The 19625-nt window shown below is 47.0% G+C and overlaps 1 protein-coding gene across 8 annotated transcripts in view; it reads right to left on the bottom strand.

Annotated features, from left to right (window-relative positions):
* The window catches only part of OPCML (opioid binding protein/cell adhesion molecule like), an 823390-nt gene that overhangs the window by 162246 nt on the left and 641519 nt on the right, over window positions 1-19625 (bottom strand). For all 8 annotated transcript variants that reach the window (XM_044996760.1, XM_044996761.1, XM_044996762.1 and 5 more), the window contains one exon: window positions 12365-12597. In XM_044996760.1, coding sequence (XP_044852695.1) covers window positions 12365-12597 — 233 coding nt within the window. The remainder of the gene's footprint in view (window positions 1-12364; window positions 12598-19625) is intronic.

Here is a 19625-nt window from a genome sequence, read left to right as displayed (position 1 = left end):
CAGATGGAACGCTCACAGGAAAATCCATTAAGTGTAGATAGGCGTCTCCCGTGGTCCATTGTGAGTTAAGTGTCCCTTGATGAGCCATTTGATTTGAATAGTCCCTTCAAGATATGCAGGCTAATTACCTTGTGGGTGCTACCCAGGAGCAAACATATTTGAAATCCAGGTACAGAGCCAATACCCATAACTTCAAATACAAAAATGATACATGCATACAAATAGCAAAATCATATTCAGCAAATCATAACCTTTCCATAGATACCTTACTTGACATACTTTGTACAAGATTTGTTGCAATTATATAACAGTGGTAGCAACAATGATCCACGTGGTCATATTTTAATCAGATAACGTCACAGGGGAACAGTTGGTAACTAGCTGAACATGAGCTTCCAATGAGATACAGTGGCTAAGATGGCTAACAGGATTCTTGAATGTAAAAAGAGAGAAGTAGAGTTCACAGTAAGGAAGGTTTATTTACCTGCTGCATCTGCAGGTTCGGCCGATCGCGGCTTCCACTGGCCGCAGTTCACTGCTCCAGGCCAATGGGGACTGCGGGAAGCGGCGGCCAGCACATCCCTCGGCCCGCACCACTTCCCACAGCCCCCATTGGCCTGGAGCGGCAACCCAGGGCCAGTGGAAGGCACGGCAGGTAAAGTGCAGACACGGCAGGTAAACAAACCGGCCCGGCCCGCCAGGGGCTTTCTCTGAACAAGAGGCGGACCGGCTTTGAGAACCACTGCCTTAGATGTGGCTGTGAGGACTTCATCAAGAGCACTATAAAACTGCTCCTTTTTGTCTTCCTAATCAACAAGTGTTGGGGAGTACACACTGATGACTGTGGCATACTGGTTATTGCTGAGCTTCATGAGACACTCGTTGATCCCCCCGGGAAGCTCCAAAAGCTGACTGGCGATCTTATTTTTGGCAGCAAAGCCAATCCCATGAATGCGTCTCTCTTCAGGTGGCTTTCCTTTCCAAAAGAAGGTGTAACCACCTCCATCCTCTTTTCATTGGCCCTCATCGGCCCAGCAGGTCTCACCAAGAACTGCAATGCCAAATGTTGAGTCTTGAGAGTTCTCTGGCAATTATGGCAGTTGTTCTTTCTGGGCATTCACTGTGCTGAGAGTCCATAAGGGTGTGGACGTTCCAGGTGGCAAAATTCATTGTCTTATATCTAGAGCCCTACCAAATTCATGGCCATGAAAAACATGTCACAGACCATGCAATCTGTTCTCCCATTGTGAAATGTGTTTTTTTGTGTGATTTTACCCATTACTACACAGATTTCATGGTGGAGATCAGCGTTTCTCAAATTGGGTGTCCCAAAAAGGAGTTTGGGGGGTCGCAAGGTCATTTTATCAGGGTCATGGTATAGCCACCGTCACTTCTGCGCTCCCTTCAGAGCTGGGTGGCCAGAGAGCAGCGGCTGCCATCCTTACTTCTGCGCTGCTGCTGGCGGCGGCTCTGCCTTCATAACTGGGCTCCTGGCCAGCAGCCACTGTTCTCTAGCTACTTAGCTCCAGCAGTAGCAGAAGTAAAGGTAGCAGTACCGCAACCCCCCACTAAAATAACACCCCCACAACTCATTTTTTGAGTCCGTTACAACAGCGTGAAATTTCAGATTTAAATAGCTGAAATCATGAAATGTACAATTTTAAAAATCCTATAACTATGAAATTTACCAAAATGGACCATGAATTTCGTAGGGCCCTCATATATCTCTTGTTTTAGCCGCGGAGTTGGGAGATCCCACTGGACGTGGTCATCCAGTCGGAAGAGTGTGAGCCAGCCTACGTTTGGGGCATCTTTCCTAGCCCCTTCCCCATTTGGGGTGAGCAGAGGGGATCCTAAAAAGGCCTGCTCAGTCACAGCCGCTGCCGCCGAAAGGCACTTCTGTCTCATCCAAGCACAAGACGACCGTCACACGGCTGCCGCCTGTGTGCAGGTTTGTGATGAAAGACTCCCAGAAATCACTGCTCCTGTCTTCACCGCCACTTCTCCCTCACCGCAAGGCTTGGTGCAGTTGTGAGCACTTAGGCAGAGGCCTGCACATGAAATCTTTTAATGTGGGGAAACCGGTGCGCAGGCAGTGACCACATGAGACTCAACAGGAGGAATGCCCTGACCCAGTGGCAAGGAGATCCAAGACAACCTGCTGCAGCCCTCACCCTCCTTCACAGCCGCAGAGCACTAAAATGTTCTCTATATGCGCCTGATCCACCCTCGAGGTCTTGTGAAGTTTGGACCGTGGTTAGTTAGGAGCCTTGCCTCAGACCTGCTCACCAAGGGGGTCCCTATCAGGACTATGAAAGCTCTGGATGATATAGCTCTGAGGATCTTTAGCCCATGCAAGTCTCTCCACCACAACGAGGTTGCGATCCGTTAGAGAGGGGAGGTGGTTTTATCACTGTGCACACAGCACTGGTGAAACTGTTACTGGGTAAGGTATCCAGTTCTGGTGCCCACACCTCTAAAAGGTTGTTGAAAATTTGCAGAGGGTTCACAAAAGAGCTACCAGCATGATTTGAGCTCTGGAAAACCTGCCTGACACTGAAATTTCAGGAGCTCAATCTATTGAGTTGTTTTCAATGAAAAGGTTAAGAGGTGATTTGATCATGGCCTATAAGTACCTCCATAGGGAGAAGATTCCTGCTAGAGGGCTCTTTAATCTAGCAAACAAAGATATGACAAGATCCAGTGGCTGGGAGCTGAACCCAGCCGAATTCATACTAGAAAGAAGTCATGAATTTGTAACCATGAGGTAACTGACAATTGGAACCACCTACCTAGGTACATGGTGGATTCCCTCTCACTTGAAGCCTTTACATCAAGACTGGACATCTGTCTAAAAGATATGCTCCAACTCAAGCAGAAGTTATGGGCTTGCTGCAGAAGGAATCACTTGGTAAAATGGTCTGGCCTGAATTATTCAGGTCAGCCTAGATAATCATATTGGTCTCTTCTAGCCTTAAAATCTGTGATCCCCATGAGTTTATGGACTTTCAGCATGCAAGCTCTCCCGTTGACTTCAATGAGACTACCACATGCTTACACAGTTCAGCACATGCCCTAGCGCTTTCCTGCAACAGGGCCAAAATGCTCAGCACCTTGCAGAATCGAGCCCTTGTATCTCCTATTATCCCCTCTTCCTTCTATGTTTCCCTCTTGCCATGTGTTTTCCCTGTTTCCCCAGGATCGTCTCCTTTTCTCCTTCTGTGTTCCACTTTCTATCATCCGGTCTCTATTTTTCCTCCATCACTTTCTAATACCTTCCCCCTCACCACCGTCTCTCCTTTTTTTCCTCCCATTATCAACCTCTTCCAATTTCCTCTATTTTTCTATTAGCCTCTCCAAACAGCCGGCCCTTCTCTGACTATACTTCCTTAACTTGATCAATTAGTTGATGTTGGTAAAGTGCCCTAGAGATGGTAAGTTTTACCCCATTCCTGCCATTTCCCCTATCCCTCGCCCTACGCCCTCTTCACTACCTTCCATCTTTCCCACTCACCCTTCATCTCCTTCCGCTACTGCTGCAGCCTCTTCCATGCCACCCCAATTGTCACTGATGCATGATTTTTATGTCATTCATTTCCCTCTCCAAGGAGTCTGGGCTACTGAGGAGATGGAGTGATATTGTTAAGCGGTACATTAAGTGTAAAATGCACAGCATCAACCAAAACATTGACTAAGAGCTCTGTATTCAAGAGAGAAATATATTCCATATCCTGAAACAATCCATGCATGGGAGGCTGCAGGAGTACTGTGCTGTCAGTAGATTCCAGAGTGCTCCTGTTTATACCACTGATGCTTCCAATGATTTCACCGCATGCATTTCTATGGCACGCATAAAAAAAGACGCTTCCCTCCCCGACAGGACTGCAAATCACTCACATGCACAAAAAATCAAATGCAAAGGAAGTGGCCTTGTTGGCTGGCATGTTTGTGATGATTTTTTGGCATCCCTCTAGCCAGAATCTCACTCCCCTTCCAAGAGCTGCATTTCTGTCCTTATTAATCAACACCCTTTCGAAGGCAAAAGCCTCTGCTTTCGACTAATTGGTCTGATGGTGAAATTACAGCTCCTCTGATGTCATTAGTGCCAGTGAAGTCACTCTGCCAATTATTTCCCCTTACCCCCCATTCACCTTTACGTGGTCTGCCAAAACGGCTCCAGTTTCATTTATACAGGGATGGCGAGAGCAGAGGGAGATAGACAGAAAAGTCCTAAGCCCAACAGCTGTTTATAAGAAGAGGATTAGGTGGCTCATACCCTAGTTACATGAAATTAAATCCCAGGTATCTTTCTGTTTATAACTCTCTCTGTCTCTCTCTCTCTCACGCGCACACACACGCACTTGTGTGTGCCCGAACCCATCCATCGTATCAGGACAACATAGCCTCTGAAAAAGAGAAAAGGAAAAAAAAGCCCTCTGGCCCCGCGCCATCCCTGCTCTTATAAACCGTTGTTAACTGCTGTAATGAACCAATCCAGGAGACATATTAATAACGACATGAAGAGACACATTTATTGTTGATTGTTGAGTTGCTGGCAGATTTACCGCAGGGTTGCTACGAGGGGAGGTCTGGCCCTGCAGTAGTGCAATTAAAAACAAATTGAATACAGGGACAAAGAATCAATAATCTAACCGGGCAACTTTTAGTTTTGCAAAATACACATATAAATTAATTGACCTGAACACAGTTGCTAACTGGTCATTAACGCCTGTTAGCTAGCCAGGCTGAGCACGCAACGCAGCTCGTTAAGTTGAGGAGCATAAACCTCCCACTTGTGTTGCCCCAGACGGTGGCTGTCTGTGGTTCCACCGGGATCCCCTGGGTTTTCAAGGGAGATGGACCAGAGCCCCCACATTCCGGCCCACATCCGAGTGTCCCCAAAATGCCAGGATGGCTGGCACCCAGGTAGGGCTCTGCTCCCATCCATTGCTATTAGTGCTATAACGATAGCGCCTAGAGGCTTCCATTAAGATCTGCGGGAATAAGTATTGTACAAACATGTCGTAAGAGACAAACTCTGGTCCAAATAACATACTGTCTAAACAAACCAAACGGACAGAGGGTTGGAGGAAAAAAGTTAACCCCATTTTACAGATGCAGATTTGAGGCACAAAGAGATTAAAGGGACGTCTACACTCCCAGCAGCTTGTAGAGGGCAGAGACTAGCACGGGTATAGACAGTAGTGTAGACGGCGAGGTACGGCTTAGGCGGGGGAGAGCCCCCAGGCTATGTTCCCTTCCTGGCTCTCGGCACGCCCAGGCAGTGCCTCCTATTTCTACATGGCTATTTTTAGCAGTGTCGTGTCCCACTGCCAGATCCTTTCCCCACCACAGGGAAAGTCTCCAGCAGAGGCAAAAGGCTCTGGCAGTGGGGATGCAAGCGGGCAAAGGTAGCTGCTGGAGCCATAGATGCTGACTCCGTGGGCGCTCCAGGGCTGGAACTCCCATGGAAAAAAAATAGTGGGTGCTCTGCACCCACCGGCGAGCCCTGCCGATCAGCTCCTCCCCCTCCCCCACCAGCGCCTCCCGACTGCTGCTGATGAGCTGTTCAGCGGCGGGCAGAAGGCACTGGCGGGAGTGGGGGCAGGAAGAGGCGGAGCAAGGGCGGGGCACGTTCGGGGGAGGGGCGGAACGGGGCAGGAAGAGGGAGGGGTGGAGTGGGGGCAGGGCCTGGAGCATAATGAGGGTTGAGCACCCCCAGGGAAATCAGAAAGTCGGCATGTCTGTGGTTGGAGCTTTTCCCCACTGCCGGAGTCTTTTCACGGCAGCAAGTAGCTACACCTTGCAGGGACAAGTGTGGATGCCGCCCACCTTTCATAGCAGCGTGTAGTTACCCATGGGGTCCCAGTACTCTACGCGCTGCCATCCGTGTGGACACAGCATAAAGGTCACATTTTGAACAGCGCTCTAAATGACGTAGGTGCCTAAGACCCATTTTCAAATGGGACTTAGATCTTTAGCCTTAGACTCATTAAAAAAACATAGGGCTTGGGCACCCAAGTCCCTAAATCACTTCTGAAAATGAGACTTACATTCCTGAGCTAGTTAGGCATTGTAATGCTGAGCAGAGCAACATCTAAATATTGTAGTTGAGCTGGGCCGTAAGCTCCTACGTCATTTAGCTGCTTTTGAAAACTGTACCCTAAGTGACTTGCCCAAAGAGCTCGCGGAAGAGCTGGGAAGGAGCCTCCCAGATCTCCTAAACTTCACCACCCAACCGTTGCATCCTCTTATTATACAGAGGCGGGCGAATCACAAAGTTCAGTTCCAAATGCAATTTCCCCCAAAGCTTGGGTCACTTTAGAGCCAGCGTTTGGGTTCAGGCCTCTCTCCAGTTTTCAGGAGTTTTCTGCTTCACCTGTAGATTTTCGCTCCATGCTGAAACTGCACTCAAAGGTTTAAACTCAGGCTCTGCCCCCAGCCTTCCCTTCTTTCACTTTTATTGCTGCAGTCTGGCTATAATCTCCCTGATGCAGCAGAACGTGGCGAGGGTCTTTTAAGTGCCAACTTTCTATCAGAGCACTGGCACTTCCATTGGGTGTAACGAGGTACAAATGATGATCCTTTGCTCTCCTACCTGAGAGAGCTTCTATCTGAGCCTCTCTGAGCACGTCATGAGCATTAATAATAGTGAATTAAGGATTATTATCCCCATGTAAGAGATGGGGAAACACCAGGCAATTAGAGAACTTTACCTAGTGTCACACAGTAAGTCAGGTGGCAAGAACTGGGAATCGAACCCAGGAATATCGGCGCCCCCTCCTTTGCTCTGACCACTAGACAGCACTGCCTCCCTTCAGGCACTGTATGAAAAATGAGGTTGACATCATGTATACACTGTAATTACTGGTCCAAAATGTTACAGTTTACACTAGAGATAGTGCAGTGTTTGGGCTTTGTATTGAAAATGTACATGAATTTAATGCTGACTGACAGCCCCAGAGACTGGATCCTCTACTTAGCCACTGAACAGGGACAACGTGTGCCGCAACTGTGCAAATTCTCCATATGCTGCTCTTATCCTGCAAGTCTCAACCTTAACCAGGAAAAAACAACCGCAGAGTTAAGATGGGCATTCAGTCTCCATGGCCCATTTAGTCCTTGGCCTCTCTGCTGAGATGGGTAATTACTGTCAACACTGGTGGTTTGCTCTGTGATACTGCCCCGCTCAGAACTGGACTCAGGCCATCAAAGAGTTGTCAGAGCAAAACAGCTCCCACTCATTATCAACCAGGGCTGCATCTGAAGCAGGAAACAAGTGGTGAAAGTTTCTGTATCTCCTATGACCAGTCTTTGATGTAGTACCTTATGGCTCCATTGAAATGACAACCGGGCAGTATCAACTCATGGATTTATTGGAGGGAGAAAATGAAGCAAATGACTTTGCTTTAAAAAAAGTTGGGGGGAAAAGGGGATCCCCTCCTAGTCCTAGTGTATGTTGTCGGTGGGCAGGATTGAACCTGGGACTTCTAAAACTTAGTGTCTGAGCCTCTACTTCATGAGCTGAAAGATACATAGCTTTTAGCCAGGGCAGTAACAGACTCATCAATCTCTAAATCAGTGGGTCTCAAGCTTTTGTACTGGTGACCCCTTTCACACAGCAAGCCTCTGAGTGCGATTCCCCCCATATAAATTAAAAACATGTTTTAATATATTTAACACTATTATAAATGCTTGGGGCATTGCGGGGCTTGGGGTGGAGGCGGACAGCTTGTGACCCCTGAGGTGTCCCGACCCCCAGTTTGTGAACCCCTGCTCTCGATGGTCTAGGTGCCACTATAGGGGGACAGAGCACATCTTTGTGATTTGGGTTATGCTAGCAGTCTCAAATCACAAAGAAGAAAATAATTAATGCATTTCCACTGATAGGAAGCCAGTAAAGTAAAAGCTTTTTTACATGTTCAAGTTGTAGTAGATCTTGGTTACCTGGTTTCCATTATAGCGTGGTCACCTATACAAATGGGTGACATTTTTCAGCTGAAACTTTTTTTTCCAGGGAAAAATGCAGTGTCAGTGACTCTGGACTGCTTCACAAAGTTGTGTTGGTTTTGCTAAATAGTTCATGTGGAAAGAAAAATCTGAAAAAAGTCAACAAACTTTTTTGATTTTTTTTTATTCCAAATGACTTTTTGTTTTAAAAACAAATCTCAATGCAAAGTTTCACTGCAGGTCAAACAAAATGTTTTGTTCAACCTGAAACTATTAGTGTTTTGTGTAGCTGAAAATTTCAATAAACTTTTGTTTTTAAGTCAACCTAAAACAATCCTCCCCCCGTCCCCATTTTTCAGAATTGCCAGCCGACCAAAACAATCAGTTATTCGCACTGTCACTTGTGTTCCTCAAGCTCAGATTCAATTTAGAAGACCCGGCTAAACTGGGAAATTGACCTATTGTTATGACCTTTGCCCTCAATCTCCCTGAGCATGTCCTGAAAATGGCTTAACTGATAGTACGGATGGGACAAAACCATTTTCAGCACCACCGAGCACTTTCTGGTTTTGCCCTATCCATACTAGCAGTGAAATTGCTTCAAACATCACTTGGCCACAAGCATCCTTAGCACTGGGTTATGATCACGACACCTGAAAGACACGGAGAGTGTGAAAGGAAGATCCAGTCATCTGGATGAATAAAGGTAAAGCTAAGAACTACTGACCAAATTCACAGCTGATGTTAAGTGGGGAGAACTCCATTAAAGTCAACTGAACAATGCCTGGTTACGCTCGAGGCAAAATTGGCCCCGTGTGTGGAAATAAAGCATTTCCAGAGGAACGTCATCCATGAATGTCACAATCCCTAACCTTCTTGATTCTTGAGCGCTTTAGGGAAAAGGTCTGCATTGCAGACTGCGCTGCTGTGAAAGCCATGGCTGCAGGTCCCATGGATCTCTACCTCCCTGCGCTTTCCTCTGCTGCAAGCAGAGTTTTGGCACAAGTGTCTCTGTGAAGTAAGAGGCTTTTTCAGCTTGTTTTAAAGAGATAAGATAATCACACAAGGATTTTAGTAGGCAAGATACTGGTTGTTATGTGCAGAAGAGAGGTGGAGCGTGGGGAGGGGGAAATAGCAGGCAAAGCTATAATCTCTCTCTCTCTATCTCACACACACACTCATTTCAGAAACACACCCTTGCGGCAAAAAAGAGAGCCCCTCCCTTTCCATCTGTTTCCTGCCCTCTAACTATATTGCAGCCATTCTCCTCTCCTAATATTGGTCCCCACCCAGTCTTTTCCAGTCCTTAATATTAACCCTGTGGAGGCAGCAAATGGTGCTGTAGCTAAGCCTGACATCACACTCTGCCCCCTTGTAAATTCCAGTTTAGAACTACCATGTACAATCCCAGGGCCAAATGCATCCCTATGATTATTCCATGGACTTAATTACAGCAGGGACGATGCCTGCTGTAGATAGATGGTACTGGTGGGAATTTTAACCTCAAAGCTCAAAGTGAAACTTAGCAGGAATAGACACATTTTGACCGGTTCCAGTTTGAAACTGGGCATATAACCATTAAATTGCATCACATAAGCCCCAATTCAGTGAGGTACGTAAGCATATGCGTAGCTCTAACCACATAAGTAGTTACACTGAAGTGCCAGTACAGAGATAAGACAATCACACCAGGATTTTTATAGTTCATTTAGTAGTAAATGGTTTGGATGCAGCCAAAATCTCATGGCAACTGCTGTTCTCCTAAGACTTCAGGCCAAGATGGACCATATCTCAAAATCATCTATCCGGGGATAAACTATCATAAGACCGGCACAAGGAATTCCAGCATCATCAAACCCGACACCGAACACTTGCCTTGGCGTCAAACCTGCTTCTTGAACCCTCTGCTAAATGCAATCCATATCCAGTTCTGAAACTTGCCTTCTGAACCTGTTTCTAGTTACAGTTAGGTATGGGTGAACCTCAAAAGGTTTGGAATTTGGATCTTGGAGGAGAAAGAAAAAGAGAAGTCCACCTGTAAATCACCCATGTGGGTTTATATAATGGTGTCAAGTGCTCAGATACATCAGAAATGAGCAATGGATAAATTAGAAAGATAAAGACGGGATAGGGTACATAAATAGATTAGGGTTCTAGAAAGAGATTTCTCAGAGTCTATTGGATCTGCAAATTTAGGTGCATATCTCACAAGATCAGGCTTTTTTTGGGGGGGTATATTAGCACTTTGCTTTCTAGACCCTGCTGAATGTGAGATGTGTAGATGGGTATAAAAATGGAATATGCAGCCATGCAAACATTTCAACAGCTGCTTCGTCTGAGTTCAGATCTAGAAATGCCCCTAAATGGGGAGGGAAAGGCCCAGTAAGTTATTTTGTTTTTCCCAAATCAGTTTTGCCCTTCCCTGGTGACAATGCCTAGATTATTTTAGAATACCTGGTGCAGCATACAGTGCATCCCAAATGGACTATGACAGTAAATTCCATCAGAAGCTTGGCAAGAAAAAACAGGATACAATAATCTGGGCAAGTGGTGAGGTAACTGATTCTTAGATCTATACATAATTAACAGGGTAGATGACAGATTTGGGTGGGTTTTTCTCTTCCTTAATGACAGCTGATTTGGTGGCAGTAATCAGACCTTAGCATTTCTAAATGGAGAGAGGATAAATAATAGTAGGAGTTTTTTTAAGGAACAGGTTGGGGCACAGAAATTTTTCAGAATTGCTCATTGCAAAATCAATACCCATCAGCTGTTTGAAATTAAAGGAAAGATTAGGTCCTGGTTTTATACATGCCTTATTGTATTTGGAGAGCTTTCTACTCAGCCAGATAAATCTTCTTTAAGAGGATTAGGAAACTCTCATTATCTTTATCTAACCTGAACTAACACTAACTCTGAAAAATTAATCTATAGACTGGACAAAACCCAATAGCTGTTGCAAAGAAGTAGGGATCTGGAGTTACTTTCTAATTGAAGTGGGCGGGTGGGTGGCTGGTGAAGGGGTGAAATCTGTTTAGTGCTGAGAAAAACAAGAGCCCCTTACACAGCCAACACTGGTCTCATTATTCTTTGGAGATAATGGAACCAATGCATTTCAGCATTTATTTCTATGATTCAACTGGCTGTGGAAACCGCCCTACACCCCCTTCTTTGACAGCTCTTTCCACCAGTGATCAAATCTTTCTAACCAATAGGATGCCGGTGCTACCTCCTCTTCTTAATGCACAGGGACATTTTCCTGACCTAGTCACGCAAGGAGGATTCCATCTCCTTCCAGGGGATGCAGGGCGCATGCCTTCTGAGTTTATAATTCATGTTCTCCAACTGGTACTGGAAGCTTTCAGACTCTTCTGATTTGGATCAAATATTCCAAGTCAATGGAACTCCTTCAAAAAGAGATTCATGCTGCAGCCCACCTCCTCCTACCCAGCCCGTCTCAGATCTAGAAGCTCTGAGAGCCTTCTGACTGAAGAGACTCCGAGACGCCCACTTTTCAACCCAACAGCTTGTGTTATGCCAAGGCATTTCTCTAATAGCATTAGCCATTGAAGCTGTGTGCCAAAAGCCCTTTATGGCTTGTATTGACTTTGACGTACGTACACAATCTGTCGTCTTTCCTGAAAAGTGATAGCCTTGTTCTCTTTGAATCTGTTCCTCTATAGTACCTGACAGTTTTTTTATTTCAGCACTGCATTTCCCAAAGAAGAAGATAACTCTGCTGTCAAGGCCAGTAAGGTGCCACTGAGACATCACTTCCAATGCTAAGAATCCCTTATTCCTCTGGAACTGAGCCCCCCATAGCAGGCGGGAAAGCAAGAACTGACAATGCCTGGCCGGCCCTTCCAACGCCTAGGATACCATCAAAACAAATTCCAGCTTGCCATTCTCACCTTCTATGGGAAATACTTCAGCTGTTACCGGGGGTATTTTCAAGAAGAGTCCCCAGCTGAACTCATTGACCACAACAATCCAGACCCTCTAAGCTGATGGGTCCATGTCTTTGCTGGTAGCATACCTGGCTAACAACCATTAGTCCTGGGTGCAATCCCCAACTGGAAGCAGCAAGCACTAAAGGGGCCCAAGTTAAACTTTCAATTAGTGGAGTCACTAGTTGTTCTATATTCAATCCCAAGATGGCAGAGCACTTGCAATGGGATAATCATCAGAGGACATTGGCCCAAGTTCTACCCAGCAGAGAAAAGGGTGTGGAAAAGCAGACAAAGGACAAGATTTCAATGCCCGGCTACTGAGCATCCAAGACAGCGAGCAGGAATTATGTCTCGTTATCCCCTGCGCGTCATCAGCAGCACCTAATAGAAGCTGTAGTGGCAGGAAGCCCTGGCTGCCTTCAGCTTAACAAGTTTCTTTCTCAGCATGCAGCGCTGGGCCTTACCTTGCACAATCAGATGCACCCGCGAGGTCTTCGGGTGATTGTCTGTCTGCACGGAGCAGGTGTAGGGCCCCTCGTCGTACACATCCACGTTATGGATCTTGATGCTGTACTGGGTGTTTGTGTTTGATAGGATGACCACGCGGTTGTCTATAGACCACTTGTCATTTCCAGCATACAGGATGGTGCTTCGGTTCAACCAAGCTACTCGCGTGACCCTCTCGTCCACGGTACACCTACAAACGGAGGGAGAGAGAGTGTCAGAAAACAGGCCAATGGCCAGCCGGGAATGTGCCTATAGTGATGCTGAAAAGAGGTCATTTTTTTCACTAGTGGTTTTGGTCAACTTAGTATGTAAAAACTCTGTACAGGATAATGGAGATGCAAACAATAGGGTGGCAAAACAATCAAATGGGGTTTTATAGAAACCACTCTAGCAAACGTATTCATTATTATTCCTGTTCCATAGCCCCCACAAGTGTAGTAGGGACTTCACGTAAAAAGCCGGTTCCTGACCCCCAAGAGATTACAACCCACATGAATTGGACAAAGAACCACAGAAACTATTCCACAGGACATTTCAGAATGCACAATACCAGAAACATTCATAGAGTGCCCTTCAGTTCCAAAGTCCAGCACAAGAATCTGGAGGGGATGTATCCCAGGATATCTGACACAACCCACCTGATGTATTTTACTCCTGGGTCTGTCTGGCACGGGAGCACCCCTGGAAAAAGTGTCACATGTTTGGCTATAGCAAGAGCTGAACATGTCTCCAGAGCCTTCCCTTTCTTTCCAAAGCTTCAGCAAGCATAGAAGACAAGAACACTTGGTTGTGATAAAATGGACATTACTGGTGTGGTGGGTTGTAATAGTAATACTTGGTCCTCTTACTGCACTGTCCTTTCAAAGATCTCCCAGGGCTTTTCATACATGAATGAATTAACCCTCGTAATTCCCCTGACAGGCTGGCCAGTGATATCCCCATTTTACAGATGGGGAAACTGAGGCAAAGAGCTGGGAAGTGGCTTGGTGATTATTATTCTATGCATTGCAGCAGTGCCTATAGAACCCAGCTGAGATCAGGGCCCTATCATGCTAGGTGTTATAAAGACACTTTAAGAAATAGTCCCTGCCCCCCAAAGCACATAGGCCCAGATTTTTGAGGGATTTAGGCATTGCCCTGCTCAGCATTGCAAGTCTTGAGTGATTTAACTTCACAAGTGACTTAGGCCCAGATTCTTAAATCACAGAAATCAATGCAAATTAGGCACCTAAATACCTTTACAGATCTGGGCTTTAGGCACGTGAGTCTCTTTGACTTTCAGTAGACTTAGGCTCCTACACCTCTTATGAAAATGGAACTTAGCCACCTCAGTCACGTAGGACATGAAGGCTGAGTGCAGCAACACCTCCACACCTTTAAAAAACCTGAGCCTTACAGTCTAAATAGAAAGGAGGGATGAAGGGCAGGAAACGGGAGTATTCTGATCCCCATTTTCCAGATGTGGGACTGAGGCAAGTTGAGAGAAATGACTTGCTCAAGGCCACACGGGGAGTTTGTGGCAGGAGTGGGAATTGAAGCCAGATCTCCTGAGTCCCAAGCGAGTGCTTTAACCACACCACCACCCTTACAGTTATAGACCCAACTAGACTTACCAAGCTCAGCCAGCTGCAGATGGGACACAGTCCCCCATCAGAAGCTGTCTCAGATACTAAACTGATCCTGCACCGTTCCTTGCCGAAAAGTGGTGTCTGTAGCCCATACTGACCCAAGCGGGCCATTAATCTCTAGCAAACGAACAGGTACAAGGCTACTACTGTTTTCAAATGGGATGGGAGCAGGGGGTCCAGATATACCTCTACCCCGATATAACATGAATTCGGATATAACGTGGTAAAGCAGTGCTCGGGGGGATGGGGGGGCGCTGCGCACTCCAGCGGATCAAAGCCAGTTCGATATAACACGGTTTCACCTATAACACGGTAAGATTTTTTGGCTCCCGAGGACAGCGTTATATTGAGGTAGAGGTGTATATATTTTTGTGTTTGAGGCATGTGATTTGACATTGGTATGGAAGGGGAATTCTCAGAGTATTAACACCATTGAAATCACAGAAATCTGGGGCTGGAGGGACCCCCCAAAAGGTTATCTGGCCCTTCCCCCTGCGCTGAGGCAGGATCATCAGGCCATGCTGGGTCGTGCCATGCATGAATGCTGCTGTTGATGCTCAGACCACTCTTCAAACTTATACATTGACAGTAGCACCTTCCAAGATGTTTCATCTCACTCACCTCTGCCGCCAGACATGGCAGGAGGGGAGCATTGGGCCTCTTGCACGGAAGCTGCAGAAATGTTATATGCCTCCCATGCCATGTGTACCGAGTGTCAACTCGATCAAGGTTATGATTTGGGGTGTGCGGGTGGGACTGCATTAAGCATATTTCAGTGCCCCCCTGGGCAGGCAGTGCAGAGGAATTAGAGATATATTCTCCCTTAAACAAATAATTCTCCCCTTGTAGCGGCTACATGCTCCCACTAGCCACTTCAAGTGTGGACTCCTAGGAAGACAGATGGTCTGCTGAGCTTGGCATGTTATTACCTTTACCCCAGGAGGCCGCCATATTTCAAACAAGATGCCGTTTCTGCAGCTACACAAGCTTTGCCTCTCAAGAGCCGGAGGAGCGGCAAAGGGGCCGGTCCCACCACTCCAGAAGGAGGCACCGCATCATTTAATGGGACATGGTGGACTCACAGACCATGGGGAAGAGGTGTCATTCCACCCTACATTTCCCCCATCAAAGTTCAAACAACAGAGGGATTGAGCCACTGGAATCATATTTTGTGTTCCCTTTATACCACTCTGCCCATGCACTTAATCCAGATTGGCAGCCCAGGTGTTGGCTTCTCTGTACAACTCTGCCAATGCACCTTAATCCTGACATTGGCATCATCTGCAGGGCTAATCTTGAGTCCTGCAGAATTCGGCCAGTGAATCTCAGTCCTCACCTGCTGTACCCATGTTGTGCTATTCCTGTCCCCAGCATTGCAAGGTGAGGTTTTGAAAGGTGATGAGCTGATGCAAGTCTCCTGGAAGTCAGCAGAGGGTGCCAGTGCTTCCCAGGACGTGCCCTGCACCCAGGAGGATCAGCCCCAGCGTGCCACCACAAAACTCTCCTCGCTTCACAGCAGCCAGCCATGAAGAACTGCAAATTCTGGGGAAGGCCATACACGAAATGAAAGTTGGGCTTGAATTGAAAGCAACCCCCCTACCCCTGATGGGCAGCACCCCTCCCACTGCTATCCCAGTCCTTCTCCCACACCCCCAGAACTCTGCCAGCACACCCCAGTCCCGACCTGCAACATACCCTGCTATTCTAATATCAGGATTCAGAGCCCTCCCTTTATTCAAATGAACTGTGGGAGAGCTAAGCGCAGCCTAGTTAAGTTGAGCCCTAGGGAATTCCAGTCTAGTGGACTATTACTCCTGTCTCAGTTCATTATAATGAATAATAAAGAGATACTTACACACGTTTTCTGTAAATTATTCATTGCGTGAACTGAAAAATCAGGGCAATAATATGTAAAACAGACAACTTGCATGTCTGTACTCATATAAATATCTAGTATAAAGCCCCTCAAGGTACTATCTGGTCCCCTTGTTAAGGGGGGAAGTACAGGGACTAGGGTTTGAAGTGACAGTGAAGAGTTGTTCACTCCAGTTTTGTGCAAGTTAAAACTCTGTTGTTCAAATGCTTCTCTCGCTTACATGGGTGCAGTCCCCAACTGCAGGTGAACCCGTGTAGTGGGAGAACAACATGCCCCCGTATAACTGCATCTGCTTGTCTAGTATTGGTGAGTTTCTGGGTCTGACTCCTGATCTCATTTGCATCGGTGGAAGTCAAGATTGGCTCTGTTGATAGCTGTGGAGTTACTCAGTTAAAAGACAGAGTAAACAAGATCAGAATCAGATGCGCTGTGTCTCTAGCTAGGGCTGCATGAATCTGAGCCACACCTCCCTCAGCTGCCTGATGAGTTTGGAACGCACCCAAAGAACTCAAAGCAAAAAGCAGGTGAAATTGATGCACTGCATCAAAACCATACACCTGTCAATGTCTGCGACTCTCTGATCCTGGGCTGGGCTTTGAGTTTGCAATGGAAGCAGGAGAACTGCATGGGTCTGGGTGTGTTGGGTACGTTTTGCACGTTTGCTCTATGGAGTGCTTTCTCGGGCAAAAACTCCCATGGGGCGTGACTTTATAAAGAGATGACCCTCACACAATGCCAAAACTTGGGCTCAGGCTGGTGTCTGGTGGGAGAAAGCACCACACCTATCGACTATGGTTAATATGAACTAGTACATCACCAGCAATAACAAACTCTACTTGACACGTAGGTCCTGGAGATGCTCCAACATAAGTGAGACCAAGAAACTCTGTCACTTTGCACATGGGCTGGCTACTTGTATGCCAAGTTTTGTATTTATAGAACCTGCCTACACCCCACACTGGAAATCAGGGTCTAACTACAAATGCCCATAGGCACCAAAATTCCAGTAGCGCCCTGCATAATTGTTCAACATGCTCCAAGACCAATACCCATTAGCTCCTAAGCCTCAGGCATCCCCTCATCTGTGGAGTGGCCCTTTGTACCTATTTCCAATTGACCAGGATTATGATAATGTCTCCCGTAAAGCAAACAGGTAAAGAGGCTTCTCCAAAGTGTTTAGATAAAGCAGACAAGCTCTGACAAAGCTGGATAATAAACCGGGCCGGGAGGTTTTCCCTTGAAGGGATCTAATTAAGAACAAAGACAATCCTGCATTAACATTCTCCTGAAGGCTCCGTCTCCAACTCCCAAGGAATTATTGTGTAGCAAATCCAGAAGGAGGTGGGGGAGGTGAGGGGAGAGTGTCTGATGAGACGGGAAATAACCCGTCTCAGGTGTTGTGTTTTGGCTGGGTAATATTTGTCAGTGCCAAATACAGAGGGTAAAAGAACATCTCTGCTCTTACTCGGGATTCCCCTGCATCCCAGGATCTCATTAGCCCTTTTGGCCACAGCATCACACTGGGAGCTCGTCTTCCCCTTCTTACCACCCCACCGTTCCCCAAATCTTTTCCCCAGGATAGAGTCCCCCTTCCTGTAGGAGAGTGGCCAACCTTCCCACTAAAGTCAGCAGGAGTGGAGGGTGCTTAGCGCTGGGTGCCCGGCCGGTCCAGCCCCACAGTGCCACCACACAGACTTCCTCCCTTCACGGCAGCATCCCTGAAGAACTGCAGATCCTGGGGAAGCTCTTCCTTGAATCTAAACAGGGGCCTGGATCAAAACCTCAGCTAAACACTCCCACATTTAGAGAGTAGGGCTGAGATGTGAACCAGACCTGGCTCCTAATTTTACAAGTGGCCTATATTTTTTATAGTCACCTGATTCGGGGGTTGTTTGAAACCTGGATCCAAATTTTGAGAGGCTTTAGCCTTTCTTGGCTTGGGAGCACAGGGAAGGGTTCAGAACTGGGATCACCAAACACTGCAGCTAGAGCCCGAATATTTACCAGCCTCCCCCCTCACTAATTTTGCATTTGGGTTTAGGAGGAATGAAGTTGTATCAACTTGCAAACACCTACTTCTGCTGGGCAAGCCAACTGCATAACTTTTGCCCATAGCAGAAAGCCATCAGTCTGTGGCTTTTCCAACAAACTTGCAGGAAACAAAAAAACCAAACCAGCCTTTCTTGCCTGGTGTGTTCTTTGTTGAGGTGATGTGTTGCGTCCGACTACAGTGCTCCTGTGTGTATCACATGCATAAAACTTCCTCCGTGTCTGTCTGGTTTATATTCTCTGCTCTTTGGAATAGAGACTTTGGTCTCGCATGGCAGCAAACACAGTGAAAAAGAAAGTCACCAGCAGCACAACCGGTTCACCGACAACAGCTCCCACCACAACAGGTGGCCATCAGGGCTAGCTCCTCATTCTGTCCCCAGGAGCGGAGGCGGCAAAAAGAAGCCATGCGGCACCGGGGCTCTAACCCTGTCTGTACTGATCCTGACAAATCTGTGCTCTCTAAACGCAGGCCTCCTGAGGCCCATTTTTTATCCCCCCATCACAGCTCTGAAAGCACAAGAGCTTCCTTACAGGTCATGCAGCTTTGGAAGAGACAATGGAGACAAATTTGAATGCTGCGGAGTGAGAAGATGCATGAAGAAGGGGCTTTGGGGCACCGAGACTCTGCTGCTCGCACTCTAATTGCAACCATTCTTCCTCCTTACATGCTAATTTTGAAGTTTTCCAGGGAATTATTTTACTTAGTGTCAACAATACAGATTGCGCTGCTAAGTCCTTTGCATTCTGCTAGAGCGAGTGGTCAGCCCCTATCTCTGGAGGACTATTAACAAAGGCCCCTGCTTGGATCCCACCGGCAGGCCTACGCCTGGCCTCATTAATGATATTGACATGCTGTTACCATGTAGGGAAGATTAAAAAACAGAAGCCACCTTCGTCTCCTGTGGTTGCTATTCCACCCCTCGACTCCTATCTGTGTCTCATGTTAGGGGGGTAGTAGGCAGGCCTGCTGCAGAGAATAGCTCCTGCTTCACCTTTGCATTGCTTTCTGAGGGGCAAGGTTTTATTTGCAGTGGTACCAGCTGCAGTGCTAGAGGAATGTGAGGCTTTGCTGCTCTCCAGTCAGAGTGCCACTGTTCCTCTAATGCTGAGATTTAGGGGGATCGGTGACAGATAAAGAAGTGTGTGTGTGTGGGGGGGGAGGGGAACAGATAGGCCTGCTAAACCCAGAGTTGCGAGGGGGCCATTTAGGGATCTGGGGTAAAAATCTGTCTGGGGATTGGTCCTGCTTTGAACAGGGGGTTGGACTAGGTGACCTCCTGAGATCCCTTCCAACCCTGATATTCTATGAGTCTATTCCTGGGAGGAACAAAAGTCTCAAGGAGGGGAGGTTTAAGACCGCTGACGACTTGATCAAGCTCCTGAAAAGTTCAGATGCTTAGTTCAAAGCCATGAGAACATCTCAGCAGACAGGCAGAGTGATCGTGATGCCAAAGCACTGCTTTTGCCACTCACATCCTGTGTGACGTTAGGCAAGTCACTCGATCCACCTGTACCTCGGGTTCTCATCTGCACTTTGGGAAGAACAATATGCCTTGTTGGATTGCCAGCTCTTTGGGGCAGGGGCCATCTCTTACAGCATGTATGTATGTGCCTAGCACAATGGAGCTCCCATCTCATTTGGGTCTCTACACATTGCCATTA

This window comes from Mauremys mutica, chromosome 22, assembly GCF_020497125.1.
Source record: "Mauremys mutica isolate MM-2020 ecotype Southern chromosome 22, ASM2049712v1, whole genome shotgun sequence".
Taxonomy (NCBI): Eukaryota; Metazoa; Chordata; order Testudines; family Geoemydidae; genus Mauremys; species Mauremys mutica.
This window is presented reverse-complemented; position numbering and strand designations above follow the sequence as displayed.